This window comes from Paraphaeosphaeria sporulosa (genome assembly GCF_001642045.1).
Source record: "Paraphaeosphaeria sporulosa strain AP3s5-JAC2a unplaced genomic scaffold CC84scaffold_1, whole genome shotgun sequence".
NCBI lineage: Eukaryota > Fungi > Ascomycota > Dothideomycetes > Pleosporales > Didymosphaeriaceae > Paraphaeosphaeria > Paraphaeosphaeria sporulosa.
The window spans coordinates 1341815-1355082 of record NW_017253360.1 but is presented as its reverse complement, the minus strand read 5'-3'; the positions used below and the strand labels follow the sequence as shown (position 1 = coordinate 1355082).

At 56.4% G+C, this 13268-nt stretch overlaps 5 protein-coding genes across 5 annotated transcripts; 2 read left to right on the top strand and 3 right to left on the bottom strand.

Moving 5' to 3' along the window:
- Window positions 1-1116: 1116 nt before the first annotated feature.
- Window positions 1117-3113, bottom strand: CC84DRAFT_1200852 (t-complex protein-like protein 1 gamma subunit). Its single transcript, XM_018181690.1, has 4 exons — window positions 3000-3113; window positions 2665-2946; window positions 2029-2619; window positions 1117-1979 (listed from the first exon to the last, which is right to left on the bottom strand). The coding sequence occupies exons 1-4, from the start codon at window positions 3022-3024 to the stop codon at window positions 1231-1233; spliced, it is 1647 nt and encodes a 548-aa protein (XP_018041992.1). The 5' UTR covers window positions 3025-3113; the 3' UTR covers window positions 1117-1230.
- A 586-nt stretch (window positions 3114-3699) lies between these two features.
- Window positions 3700-4860, top strand: CC84DRAFT_41109 (uncharacterized protein). Its single transcript, XM_018186103.1, has one exon. The coding sequence runs from the start codon at window positions 3789-3791 to the stop codon at window positions 4704-4706; it is 918 nt and encodes a 305-aa protein (XP_018041991.1). The 5' UTR covers window positions 3700-3788; the 3' UTR covers window positions 4707-4860.
- A 693-nt stretch (window positions 4861-5553) lies between these two features.
- On the bottom strand, window positions 5554-7143 carry CC84DRAFT_1159111 (Dor1-domain-containing protein). The gene has a single exon (XM_018177142.1). It carries the CDS (start codon window positions 7084-7086, stop codon window positions 5632-5634), a length of 1455 nt encoding a protein of 484 aa, XP_018041990.1. The 5' UTR covers window positions 7087-7143; the 3' UTR covers window positions 5554-5631.
- A 392-nt stretch (window positions 7144-7535) lies between these two features.
- Window positions 7536-10403, top strand: CC84DRAFT_1079240 (uncharacterized protein; the record flags this gene model as incomplete). Its single annotated transcript, XM_018173834.1, has 1 exon — window positions 7536-10403. One exon carries the CDS (start codon window positions 7536-7538, stop codon window positions 10401-10403), a length of 2868 nt encoding a protein of 955 aa, XP_018041989.1.
- A 189-nt stretch (window positions 10404-10592) lies between these two features.
- Window positions 10593-11790, bottom strand: CC84DRAFT_1159109 (Calycin-like protein). Its single transcript, XM_018177141.1, has 4 exons — window positions 11349-11790; window positions 10980-11284; window positions 10800-10894; window positions 10593-10740 (listed from the first exon to the last, which is right to left on the bottom strand). Exons 1-4 carry the CDS (start codon window positions 11462-11464, stop codon window positions 10666-10668), a joined length of 591 nt encoding a protein of 196 aa, XP_018041988.1. The 5' UTR covers window positions 11465-11790; the 3' UTR covers window positions 10593-10665.
- Window positions 11791-13268: the final 1478 nt, after the last annotated feature.

Genomic DNA, 13268 nt, shown 5'->3' with positions numbered 1-13268 from the left:
GACCAGAAATATACTCTGTGATACAAGTCAGTGAAGCACACCGCTCAGCACCATGAGCGGCAATGCGAATCGGTAAGGCTATTGTAGAAAGCACATTGAACGTTGTGCTCCTTCTCCAGGATGCAACACCCTCAAGCCTTTCCATTGATGTGCGTAAGATACCCATTCATATCCGAGAAGCATCGTTGTGAAGAGGCTCTCGTACGAGAAGTAAAGAAAGGAAAGGACGGGCTATGCAAGTTTAGCAAGGATGATGTACTGGAGGGCTGTTAACTCGGTTTCGTAAGTCAAAATGGTGCGTGCATCGATGGCACCGTAGCCTAAGGACGCAAGTCTGGGGAGGGAACGGGAGGCGCCTTCAGGAAGTTGGCAGACGCCGCAGCCAAGCATCACGGCGACGAAAAGGAAGGTGGCCGATAGACTGGCAAATGTTAAATAATATGCGATCGAAGTGATGTAGTGATCAGCAAGTGTTTCGAGTAGGTCGCGCCTGCTTGTATAGAGTTGGTCTCTTCAGCGCGCATCAAGTGCGATTCATAGCTTGTGTTCTACGTGAACGCTGAGGTAGAACGAGCAAATTGCGCAGTTCTGTCTAGCTTCAATCGTTCCATTGCTGTTTTTGTAGGCGGTTTATGCGACGCTGCTGAATCCACTTCTTTGCAGCGGTGTAAATGTCGTGGAGGCCGACCATCTGGGGCTATGCCAGTGGCAGAAACGCCAGCTAGGAGGATTTTAGTGGATGTCAACGTCTAAAGCGTCAAGCAATTTGGGAATGACGTGTGCCAAAAGTCTTGCCAGGCCTACGCCCCCTCTGTCGGACTGTTGCACGAGATGGCCCCCATAACTTCCCCAAAAAATTGGACGCCTTGCACCATGGGCCTTGGCATCTCGGGTGTGACGGACGTGAGTTGGACGTCGGACGAGATGTTCGGCGCTCATCTATCGTGGATACTGGCGGTCGTATCACCTCTTTCTTCGAAGGGTGGATGATGGAAGTTGAGCCATGAAGTTCCCGGACGTTCCGTTTGCTGGCGACTCCAACCGAGCCTGCGCGCCTCAACAAGTGCAATAACGATTGAACCTCGCCGACGTGCCTTCTCGGTGCCTAGTATGGATAACCGTACGCAAATATAAGAATGTTTAAACTGTGGGGATCACATGAGTAGTTGGAGATTAGCTGCTATTTGTGCTCTCCTACATTCGTGGTATACTGCAAGCCGACAATCTTGTCTAATCGTCACCACCTCCGATGGGACCTGACACTTGTTTCGCTGCTTTCGCTGCAACAATGTCGTCCACCCTCAACAACAGGCACGCGCTCTCAACGGCCGTTTTGACGCTCTGCTCCTTGACGGCCAGAGGCTCCCATACGCCGAACTGTCGCATATCCACGACCTTTCCGGCTTCACCGTCAATGCCCCAGGAGCTTCCGCTTTGCTGTCCTTCCTCATAACCCTCAGCATGCTTCGCGCGGAGCTGCGTTAGGATCTTGATGGGGCTATTTCCCGAGTTCTGAATGAGCGTGCGGGGAATAACCTCCATGGCTTCAGCGACAGCCTTATACGGCCACTGTGCAACACCCTCAATTTGCTTCGCTCTTCGCTCGAGGCCAACTGCGACGGCCATCTCGGTTGCTCCACCTCCTGGGCAGAGCTTGGGGTTCCAAATGACGTTTCGTGCTACGCCCATCGCATCGTGGAGGTTGCGCTCAACTTCATTGAGAATATCCTTGGAGGGACCGCGAAGTAATATCGTGCAGGCCTTGGGGTCTTTGCACTTTGTGAGGAATGTGAAATACTCGTCGCCGATCTTGGAAATTTCGAAGAGACCACATTGGGTACCAATGTCTGAGGTGGAGGCGGAGAAAACCGAATTCACAATGGTTGCACCGGTAGCTCGTGCAACACGGTTGTTATCGGTCTTGCGGATTCGTCGGATAGCGGTAATATTGGCCTTGACGAAGTAATGCTGTGCGAGGTCTGGTCCCAATGTCAGTAGAACCTTGGTCAGGAGCAATTGCAAACGTACCGCTGACGCCCTTCTCTGTGATGACGAGGTCGGGCTTGAGCGCAATGATGGCATCGCACATGGCCTTCACTTGTTCCTCCTCGATCTGCAATATACGATTCCAGTCTTCCTCCTTGCTAATCTCGATGTTGGTCTGAGACTCGCCCTTCTTGTACTCAAGCGGGCAATCAAGGAGCAAGACCTTGGGATTCTCTATCCTTCGCCTCATCTTAGGATGTGTGATGTCCTTGTTGAGCATAACTCCGTCCAGCACTTCACTGTCCTGGATCTCGCCTCCCGGAACCTTTTCAATACGCGCATAACGCTTGATGTCCACCTCCCTCTTGCCGCCTCCTGCATCCAGCGATACTGTGCGCACAGCCTTCAGTGCCAAGCTGCACATCAGCTCCGACCACCGCGAAACGAATTTGGTACCAATGGACGCGTTGATGAGCTGGTACATGGCTTTGTCGTCGTCAATGTCGACATCTACGGAGACCTCATCGATGATCTCGAGGGCGTCTGCGAGGGCGCGCTTGAAGGCCTGGATGATAACAACGGGATGGATATTGCGCTCCAGCTGGGGCAGAGCTTGGGCAAGCATTTCACCAGCTGCTGTATATTAGAAGTGTATGTGATCGCCACAAGTTCACATACCTAATATTATCACGGTGGTGGTACCATCGCCGACTTCCTCGTCTTGTGTCCGGCTCAGCTCGATCATGCTCTTTGCGGCGGGGTGCGCGACTTCGATCTCTCGTAGGATGGCGTGGCCGTCGTTGGTGAGGACAATACCGCCCATAGGGTCGAGCAGCATCTTGAGCATGGCCTTGGGTCCCAAACATGATCGAATAATGTCTGCGACCGTCTTTGCGGCTGTGATGTTGGAGATCTGGGCTTTGCGGCCAAATTGGCGCTCCCCGCCGGGGGTTTGGGTGTCTGTTTTGCTGTAAGCTGCCTGCCGCCCCGCCTTCGCAACCGTACAAACTCACTCATTACCACCACAGGCGCCTGCATCTTGACGGATTTCTAGAGACTTGTACAAATTTACGGGAATAGAAAGCAGCAACGTGAGGCGGGGTATCTAGCTGCGCAGGTGCCTTGCAGCTCTGGTATTGCTCCACCAAAAAACGCGACGACGGGGGCACACTTTCTCCGGTTCCGAGGCTGGAAGACACCCTCCGAAAACAGCAAGAGCGGAAAGGGCACGTGATCCTCGGCGACTTGCAGAATCGCCAAGAGCGACCGGCAAAAGCGGCCACAGGTCGTAAGTAAGCTCTCCCGATCCGCTCTAGCGCAGCCGGTGTATTGTCGGAGCGAAAAGTCTGGGCTGATTCTGCGTTTCTCCGCTTTCATCGTCGCTTGGACGTCGAACCGCGCTAACCCCGAGCCCTGTTTTGCCGTCGTCTACCGCCCGGGCCCCAGCCTCTCACGGGACTTCAATCGCGGAGCTTACAAGAGTCCCGCGTGCCCTCCATCCATCTCTCTTCTCTCACACTTCACTTGCCCTCACACCTCAGCGCGTAGCCCTTGTCCCTCCTCGCTCACCGGGACTTTCCCTCACCTCATTCTACCATCCATCCTCCTACCTTTCATCTTTTAGCTTATCCACACCATCCTCGCGCGCATCCACCTTGCTGCCGCCGCCATCCTCTATAACCATCCTGTCGCACCTGTGCTCGTAGCACCGTAGTCGCTCGCCTTGTTGTCTGCTCGTAGTCCAGCAGACCTTTGTATCCTTGCACTACTCCTCTCATTGAACTACTAAACACACAGTGACCATGGGTCTCAACTACTACGCTTCGTCGCCCACCGTGGTGCTCCCTCCTCAGCAAGCACACGGCTACTTCGCTCCCCATCAACGCGCCCACTTGCCGGGCACTTACCGCCCGAGGTACCCGACCCCACCCTCGCTCAACTATCAAGCCTCGCCTGTATCAAATGCCAAAGCTGGGCGAAAACGTTCCATTACCGACGTCGACGATCCCGAGGAGAACCGCCCAGTCGGCGCAGTTGTCACGCAACAGCCCGTGAAGCCTAAGCCAGAACCTGTCTATGGTCCGGGTATGACCCTCATCTACCCCGGCGAGCCTGGCTACACAATGGCCGCCGAGTCGCAATCCGGCACGTGGTACGAAGAGAAGATTGAAAAAGAAGAGAAGGCGCAGCCCGTCCGACCCATCGCTGTATCGCGCAAGTCGCAGCGCATGGACTCTGCTACCGACATTGTCGTTCCGTCACTCAATGACATGGCCATGGACGCGCAGAGGACCGACGCCATCGTCGACGAGAACGGCACAACCCTCAACACGCTCATGTCGTCGCTCGGCGTGGGCTGGAAGAACGTCATCACCAACCCATCACTACGCGATGCTGCGCGCGCCTATTCACGCGTCATTGAGAATCACTTCGACCTCACTGACGCCGTCATCCTGCTGGAGAAGGAGTCGCTCTCAGCCTACCTTGTACGTGCAAAGCAACACGGCGTGCAGGGCTTCTGGCTCTTTTCCGACAGCCTCCAGTGGGGCCAGCTCGTCGGCTGGTCTCTCCAGCGCACAGTGCAGAACCTTATGGCCGGTCCTATCCCTCAAGTCGAAGGCGAGCGCATCAACGCGCGCCAGCGCACCCCATCGGAGCCCTCCACGCCGCCCTCACAGGTTCCCGCACGGGCGGCTGACGCCGACGCGATGGAGATGTGATGCATCCGTGATCTACAGTTTCACCGCCATCTACTTGCTTCTTTTTCTTCATCTTCCTTCATGTACGGCACCATCATCTATGATTCATCGGTATTCTGCGCACTACGCTGCCTCGGTCTCGGAATGGCCTTCCTGGGGAAATTCGGCGTTCGGTTATGGAATGAATTCGCTCGGCTCACTGGATAGTGATGCTCATGTACTATAGTTCCAGCTCTTGCTCTTTGCGGCTGTTTGATCGCCCGTCCACGATTGAACGCCGCCTGTGCTACATATACTAAACGAACAAGCACTAAACAATCAAAAGAATATCAGTAATCTCTCCGGTCCACATGAGTGATGTGTTTGTCGGTTTCCAACTCTCTGCTCACGAATTCGCAACGTATACGAGGCTTGAGAGCCCTAGAACTGAGCCAGTCGCAGATTAACTCCAATCGGCCCTTATTCCACGAAACACGCCACCCGCGGCGTCGTTGCTGCAGCATTTATCACATCACTTGATTTCACCCGGAGCGCGGCATCCACCTGGCCTCAGCTGAGCTGAGCTGGGCACTCGCTCAGCTCGGCACGGCCTGGCTCCGCGGAAACGAATCACGAAAAGGTCGCGCTTTCGGGTTCTTTAGCGCGTCGCCTCACTGCTTCGCGTCGTACAACATCCGGGCCTCTCGGGCGTTCTGCCTTTCTGGAGCGCGCTGATAAGGTTAGGCCTCGCACGGGGATGGCGGGTGTTGGACCGTCGTTGGGGGAAGGAAGGCAAGCGGCAGGTTGGATGGATACGCTACGCTACATAAGCTGGTGCATGGCATGCTGTTCCTTCACGATCACCAAGGAGCGGGGGAATGGAGTAGGTGGTGTTGGGAGGCAGCCTTTTCGGCTCAATCTTTTGCTTGCTGAACCCTACATGAAAAGTACATGTGTGTCGCCTTTTCTAATGACTGGGACTAACCACACGCTCGACCGGGGGTGTCGTGCGTCCGGCGCCCACGCCCGAGGCCAGCAGCTCCAGCCTGCTGGCTTGCACGCGGTGCTTCTTCATGACCTCGACCCACTCCTCTTCGAGCTCTTCGTCGGCGTCGTCCACAGCGGCGCGCAGGTCTTCTTCAAGCAGCGCGATCATGATGCTGAAGTCGCCTCCTAGTCTGCCTAACGAGCCTGCACAGTATAAAACTTGTGTGAGCAGAGAGTCGCGTGAGGAGCGGTCTTGCACGTTGGGCAGGTATGTGCGCAGCGTGTCGAACAGCATGTCTACAAGATGGAGGGGGAACGTCGCGAGCGCGGAGGGAATGGGCTGGAGCGGGTTTGCCGCGGGCGTAGGCTGGACTGCGGGCGCGGGGCTGTCCTCCGAGCCCGGGGCAGGCAGCGCCGACGGGAAGATGGACTTGTACATGGATATGATGGCGAAGCTCTGCTCGCGGAAAACCTCGAGGTACTTCTTGAGGTACTTCTCCGTCTGCTGGCCGACGGCCCAGGCGGCATCTTGGTTCTTGCTGCCGCTGGTGCGCTTCTCAGTCTCTTGGTCTGCGAGGTCGCGCAGAGGGTCGAGCGCAGAGAGCATGGTTTCGAGGCAGGCGAGACGGCAGACGAGGAAGAGGGCGCCCAGGCTACCTTCGCCGCTGCCGCTGCCGGTGGTGCGCGTGGACCACGACTCGTCGAGCTCCGGGGCTACACGCCGCAGCCAGCCGATGGTGCGCATGGCGCCGGCGAGCTTGATGCCTTGCGATTGCAGGGACGCGATGAGATTGGTCGTCATGGTCTTCATCTCCTGCTCGGCTTGAGACAAGAGTGATGAGATCAGCGACGAGGTTGGATACAGCGTGGACAGACGCTTGATGTGCGCATGGAGATCTAGCGCTGAGGCATAGTTCGCATTGGCAGCAGCCGTAGCCGTAGCGGCCTGCGTGGGCGCGGTCGACGACGATATGGCCGAGGACAGCAGCGTGGGCAGATCCAGCACGTCCGAGACCCTGTCGACATTCCTGGCCAGCAGCATGGCGCTCCTCCGCCGGTCTAGGATGGCGTTGTCGGCGCTCTTGCTGTACTTCTGCGAGAAGCTCTGCGCTGCGCTTTCCAGCCTGGGCAGCTCTTGCTGCACGGTGCGTGCGTCGCGGCCGATTGTGGGGAGGACATGGCGCAAGTGGGCGAGGTGGTCGGTGGATGATATTATGGGCTTGTGTGAGCGTTTGGAGAGAGCCTGGAGGGAGCGCAGGACAGACTGCGTGCTCTGCGCGAGCGATTGCGGCTCGGACGATGTGAGGGCGGCGAGCGGGAGCGTGGTCAGACGCGCGAGATAGGCGTTGGTGATGCCATCGTTTGGCGGCGGGCGTGCGTGGGTGTCGTGGGCATCGAAGTAGGGGATCAGCAGCTCGTACAGCGGGTCGGCCATGTTGATTGTGCCCTGCGCCTGGACAGGCTGCCTCTGCACAGCGTGTGGGAGCCGGCCGAGTGTCGAGCCAGGCCGCAACCGGGGCCAGGACCGTGCATGGCCGATGAATGGCGAAAGCCCGCTATTCTTCACATGGCCAGCCCGCGCCGCCAGCGCGACACCAGGAACACAATCGTCTGCGCTCCCGATACATGGCCAGCAACACGCCTCGACACCAAGACGCCCTCGACACAGACGCGCCCGCCGAGCGCCGCAGCACCGTCGAACGCTTTCTCGCCGACCTCTTCGCCGACCGCTTCCTCTCCGACAGCCCCGCCACGCCCGCCGATTCTGCGCCCTCAGTGTCGCCGGTTGCCAACGTCGTCTTTCTCTCCGCCGAGGCTGACCTTTCGCCGCCGAGTGCCGCCAGCCCACGTCCTGCCGCCGGGACCGCAGCGCCGCAAGCCCACATGGGCAGCCGCCCGGCCGACGTCGTCTTCTGCGTCGAAGACACGGTGGGCTTGAAGGGCGACAAGCTCAGCATTGGCGTGGTAGACCGCTGCTTTGGCGATGTCGACAGCCACTCTCCGCGGCCCCAGCGTGACTATGGCGAGGACATTGAGCGCCACGACCAGGTCTCGGCCGATGACTTTGACAAGTTCATGTGGAGCGGCATCCCCCCGAAAGGCACCGTCCTCGTGTCCTGGCAGACCAAATACAAGACGGAGCTTATCCCCGAAGCACGGCTGGAGCTGCTCGACAGGGCCTTGTATGTCGGCGATGTCGTCAAGCGCACCTTCAAAGATGCCATGAGCGGCACCGTCATTGGGACCAAGGCCGTGTGCACCCTCTTCCCCGCGACTATGTTCAACCCCGCCAACCTCCACCAAGCCCTCAGCGAGGACCACTCGATACGCGTCGTCCCCGCAGAAGAGCTCATCAACGTGCACGAATACGTTGAAGGGGCCCTGGTTGTCTACGGGGACTGGGTTGGTCGCATAGACCAGGTCTTTGACGAGGTCGCCATCAAGCTGGCAAACAACTCGGTGGTCGTCGTGGAAGACCCGGAAGATTTGGAATACGAAGATCTCATGATTGAGCGCCTGAGCGTCGGGGACATGGTGAAGACGAAAAAGGGCAACTTGCGGAGAGGTCGCTGGAGATACGGTGCTTTCGACCCCAACGTGCGCCCCCACGGAACGGTCGTTGAGACACGAACCGTCTGGATTGACGTACGGTGGCTGACGAGGAGAATCGGCCCTGGCGCACCGGAGGAGCATGAGGAGCCCCCTGCTCGTCTCTTCACCGACGAAATGGAAGATCCCAGTTTCCGCATATACGACGCAGCACGTTCAGCCGACATTTCGTTGCCTCTCGCTGCAAATGGTACCGACCGGTCTTACCAGGTCGCAGAAGTTGCCGTCGGGGACCGCGTGCGATTTAAAGACATTGCAGGTGCAGCGGTCAAATACGACGGTTCGGTGACCCTGCCGAATGGCTACCCACAGGGAAAGGTCACACGACAGATGCGCACAGAAACCTTGGGATACGATATGAATGTTTTCCACGTAATGCAAACACACACAAAGGTCACGGTGCAATGGCAGGATCTCACTGTTACCGAAGATCTGAGCCCCTCGTTGATCCCCGATCCCAACGTGGAAGATGACGACGAGGTCTGGCCAGGGGAAGTCATATGCACCAAGGAAGAAGCTGAGGGCCCGGGACCTGATGTACCCTGGACTTTCAGACCAGCGAAGGTTGGCATCGTACAGGCTGTCAAGTCACACGACCGGATAGCTACAGTTCGATGGTTCGAGAATCCCACTATCCAATTTCTCGACGAAGACATAATACCTCCCTCGGAAACCGGGAAGCTGTGCGAAGCTACAGAAGATGTTAGTCTATATGACATTCGCTCGTCTCCGAGCTTGACCCGCCGACGCGGCGACTTCGTACTCGTTCACCCTAACTCTATCGAGCCTCAAGTGCTGCCCAACAATCTGCAAGGACCTTCATGGTTCGGAGAGGTCATAGATCTAGGCCTAGACGGCAAGATCACAGTTAGGCTGGGTGCTGCGGAACCGACTCTTGATGTCCGTGTACCTTCCGAAAGGGTCACACTGGCATACAGCAGTGACATGGACAATCTCGGCATGGAGGGCTCAGAAGACGATGATGAAGAGGATTCGGATGAGGAGGAGAGCGTCTCAGACTTCGATTCTGCGTCCTTTAATGAGATGTGGATCGAGTATGAGGGCATGGATGGCGAGCCTATCGAGGGCAATGAAGAGGATTGGTCGACAGAAGATGAAGAGGATTCTGATGGCGACATCTCCATGCCCGATCTTGTTCGTTCAGACGATGCTGCAACCTCGAATACCACTCCTGATGCACACTCGGACGCTGACAAAGCACCTCAACCTCCACAAGCGCAGAGTAATGGAACTACAGCAGCTGTCGAGGACACTAACGGAGCATCACATCCGCCGTCAGACGCGATAACATGCACTGGCCCCGAGCCTTTCTTAATTTTAGATACCCCGCCGCCGAACGACCATCACTATATCACAAAGAGCCCGGCTTCATCGTCATCTTCCATGCGCCGCATCGCCAAAGAACACAAAATCCTCCGCACCTCGCTTCCTCCAAACATCTTCGTCCGCACATGGGAATCACGCATGGATCTGCTCCGCGTCCTGATGATCGGACCTGAAGACACTCCCTACGAATATGCGCCCTTCGTCATCGACTTCTATCTCTCGTCGGACTATCCACAATTCGCGCCCGAAGCTTTTTTTCACAGCTGGACCAACGGCAACGGACCCGTAAACCCCAACCTATACGAGGACGGCAAGATCTGTCTGAGTTTGTTGGGCACGTGGCATGCAGACGAGCGTAACGAGAGTTGGACACCGGGAAAGAGCACGTTACTCCAGGTTCTTGTGAGTATCATGGGCTTGGTGCTGGTCAAGGACCCCTACTATAATGAGGCGGGGTACGACGTCCATCGTCAAGCACAAGAAACGAGGCCGAGCAGCGCGCTGTACACCGAGCGCTCGTATTTCCGGACGAGGGCGTTCATCGTGCATGCTCTTACCAAAGATGTTGCGCCCTTTGCCGAGGAACTGCGATACCTCTACCGGAACGAGGACGAAGGTGCGCCGCGGTTGCTTGACAAAGCCATCGAAGCGTCAAAAGCGGTGCTCGAACGAAGTGCACAGGACAACAACGAGGAGCGCGACGGCCTACGACGGATCAGTTTGGGTGCCACAGTCATGCTCAAGAGACAGGTGGAGAAGCTGGAGGAGCTGAAGGCACAACCCAAGTCAGCGTGATTTAGAGGTCTATTTGCATCGCGAGGAGTTGGCTTTGGCTTGGTTCGGTATGGCATGTTGGGAAGTACTGCATCTCGTCTTACCTTTGATGGCGTCGGCGCCAGGATAGCATAGCATTAGAGCGTGTGTAATTCCCGAACTATACACCCATTCGGTACTTGTCACTTGCACTGGGACAGCGTTGCCGTGTTCACATTATCATTACATATCGGACTATTGTACTGTACATCAGCCTGTATAGCTGTGTGCCTCCAACCACCCCCTAACACCCCGTCTGATTGAACTTCCCTATCCGCGCCCTGTCTGACCCAAGCGCAACAGCGCGGTCAATCCAAGCCTGCAAACATCAGCACCTCTCCTGTCACGAACTACACCTTGCGTAGGAGGGAGACTCACATCCACCAGCGCAGGCGCCGGCTCCCGCTCGCGACTCAGCACATACAGCGTCGTCCAGTTCTGCGTCTGCACCAGCGCATGGTCGGTGCAGAATTCTACGCCACCCAACCATCCATTAGCCTCGGTCTTTCTTCCAGCTCGACCCTGGGTCCTATCTCCATCCCCTCGACATAGACATACCTTGCACAATGTAATTCGGCCCCTCGCATCCCCCGGCAGGCGTGCTCGGGAACTCGACCTTGAACGCGCCCGCCCGCGCGTAGGCAGCGTCGACGGGCGTCGCCGTCCCCTCGATGCGGATCTCCTGCGGCCCCACGGCGGCCGTGTTGACCACGCGCACGGTGCCGTTGGGGTTGAGGGCGTACTCGGCGGTCACGCAGCGGGCGCCGGCGGTTGGGCCAAAGGGCGTGCCGGCGACTTGGTACCAGGTGCCGAGGTAGGCGGTGAGGTTGAAGTTGGGAGTTGGGCGGGGGTAGAAGCAGTGGCTGTGGGTTGTTCGATGGGTTAGGTGGTGGGGATGGAAGGGGTTATGGGGAGGGGAGGACGGACCCGTCGTACAGCGCGTCTTGGACGAGGGGGGTTTGCGAGGAGGAGGATGAGCGGGGGAGATAGAGCGCTGACGCAGTCGTTGCGCTCGCTGCGGTGAGGAATGTTGTGAAGCGCATGTTTGATTCCTCTCAATTGTTTCAAAGTTTCAAGAAAAGCAGCACGAAGCAATAGCAACCCAAGATAATTCAATTCACCAGGATCCACGCGGTGACACCATGTCCCCAGCGTTCCATTTTATTCCTCGCGTCTCTTCCTACGTCACTCACACCACCTTGGTCGCGGCACGCTGCATCCGATACTATGTGTAGGACGAGACAATTTCTACCCCACAAAGCTCAACGACGTCGCGGTTCCTGGTGGGAACGCGTGCGTGTGGACCCTTGCCAAGGCGGCTGGGGGCTTGACTTGCATCATCAACGGTAGAATATGGTCTAGACTAGAGCAGGGTAAACTAACATTCGCCGAGGTTCCTGGAACACTATGTGAGATGTTGTCAATTCTGTATATGCACTCGTAGGGCAATTTATATCGTGGACGCGCTGGTATGCCGATGGAGAGAAGATGTTGAGGACGTTGGACCGATTGGCGGGAGTAGGCGGATGTTGGCGCGATCAATTTGTGTTTGCAAGCGCTGCGCGAACGATTGCACCCGGGTTTTGCGATCTGAACGAGTAGTAGAGCTTGCTGAGATCTTTCTAGAGGGAGTCTGCATGTGATCAATTGAGTTGTTCGCATTATCAATGGTGGAAGCAGCCAACTCCAGATAAACTTCACCTGTCACCGACGCGTTCACGGGCTTGGTGGACTTACTGGACTGTATATTGATCGTATTATTACTGCAAGCTGACATGTCTATTCTGAGACCACAGCATTGGTTCTAAAGATGAAAAAAAAAACCCCTAAGGAATCGAAGGTAGGACAGTCACCTCCCATCTGCCCCCCAAGAGTGTGCCCACTGTTACCTCTCTATAAGGCCACACCAGCTCTCTTTACGGAACGCAATTTGTGCGCCGTGGGCTCAACAAAACCCAGGGACGTTACTCCACCATGCTGACCAGGTCGCTGCCTAGGTCACGTACGAACAAGCTGTAGTCAACGGAACACTTAGTGGTTCCAGAGGACGGATTTCCACAATGAGATAAATAGGCAGTCCTTCGCACGTTCCTCGAACACACTGCCTAACCCTAACAGACGAAAGAAGGTGCCCGCCATATCTACACCCGCACAACACGGGACATCATGTACGAAGGGTTCTTTCGATGCGTGGACGGTTACCACTATGATTTCAACTCCGGTAGACTGAGCCGCAGAGATGAGCAGCCGATAGACCCAGCGCTCACAATCACATGTGCGCAGATTGTGACCGAAATAAGGGGAGTAGCATTACGAGACAACGCGACCCACTTCGCTATCTGGTATCAAGACGACACAGGACCACAACAGCAAGACCAGAATTCGTTCCCAGCAAGTCGGAATGGCTCGAACAGATGATAGTGACCTTGTACCGCAAAGGGGTATGGCCTATCTCAAGAAGATGTCCAGAACATTTGCAATATATTTCCGGCGTTCCAAGCAGTCCTTTGCCCTACATCTGACAGCAGCCTCCCACGCATATGCAAACAATTTCCGTGGGGTCAAGTGAACTCACTACATCGTCATTTCTTGACGGCAACTGTAGGTCCCCTCCGGTATGATTGAGCTTTCCTGGATTCCGTCGCCTCGGACCGGGATCCGCTCATGACCAAAATCGTACGAGATCGTTATTTCTGGGACGCTGCTGTGATGCCAACTAATGACGACCATGTTCCTCTAAACATTACACCGTGGGTTTCCCAAGGATGTCACTACTTCCGCCCCCCTACGGTGCAACCTCACTGGCAATCAAACCGTGGACTAGCGAAGCAATAGTCTTACCATCGC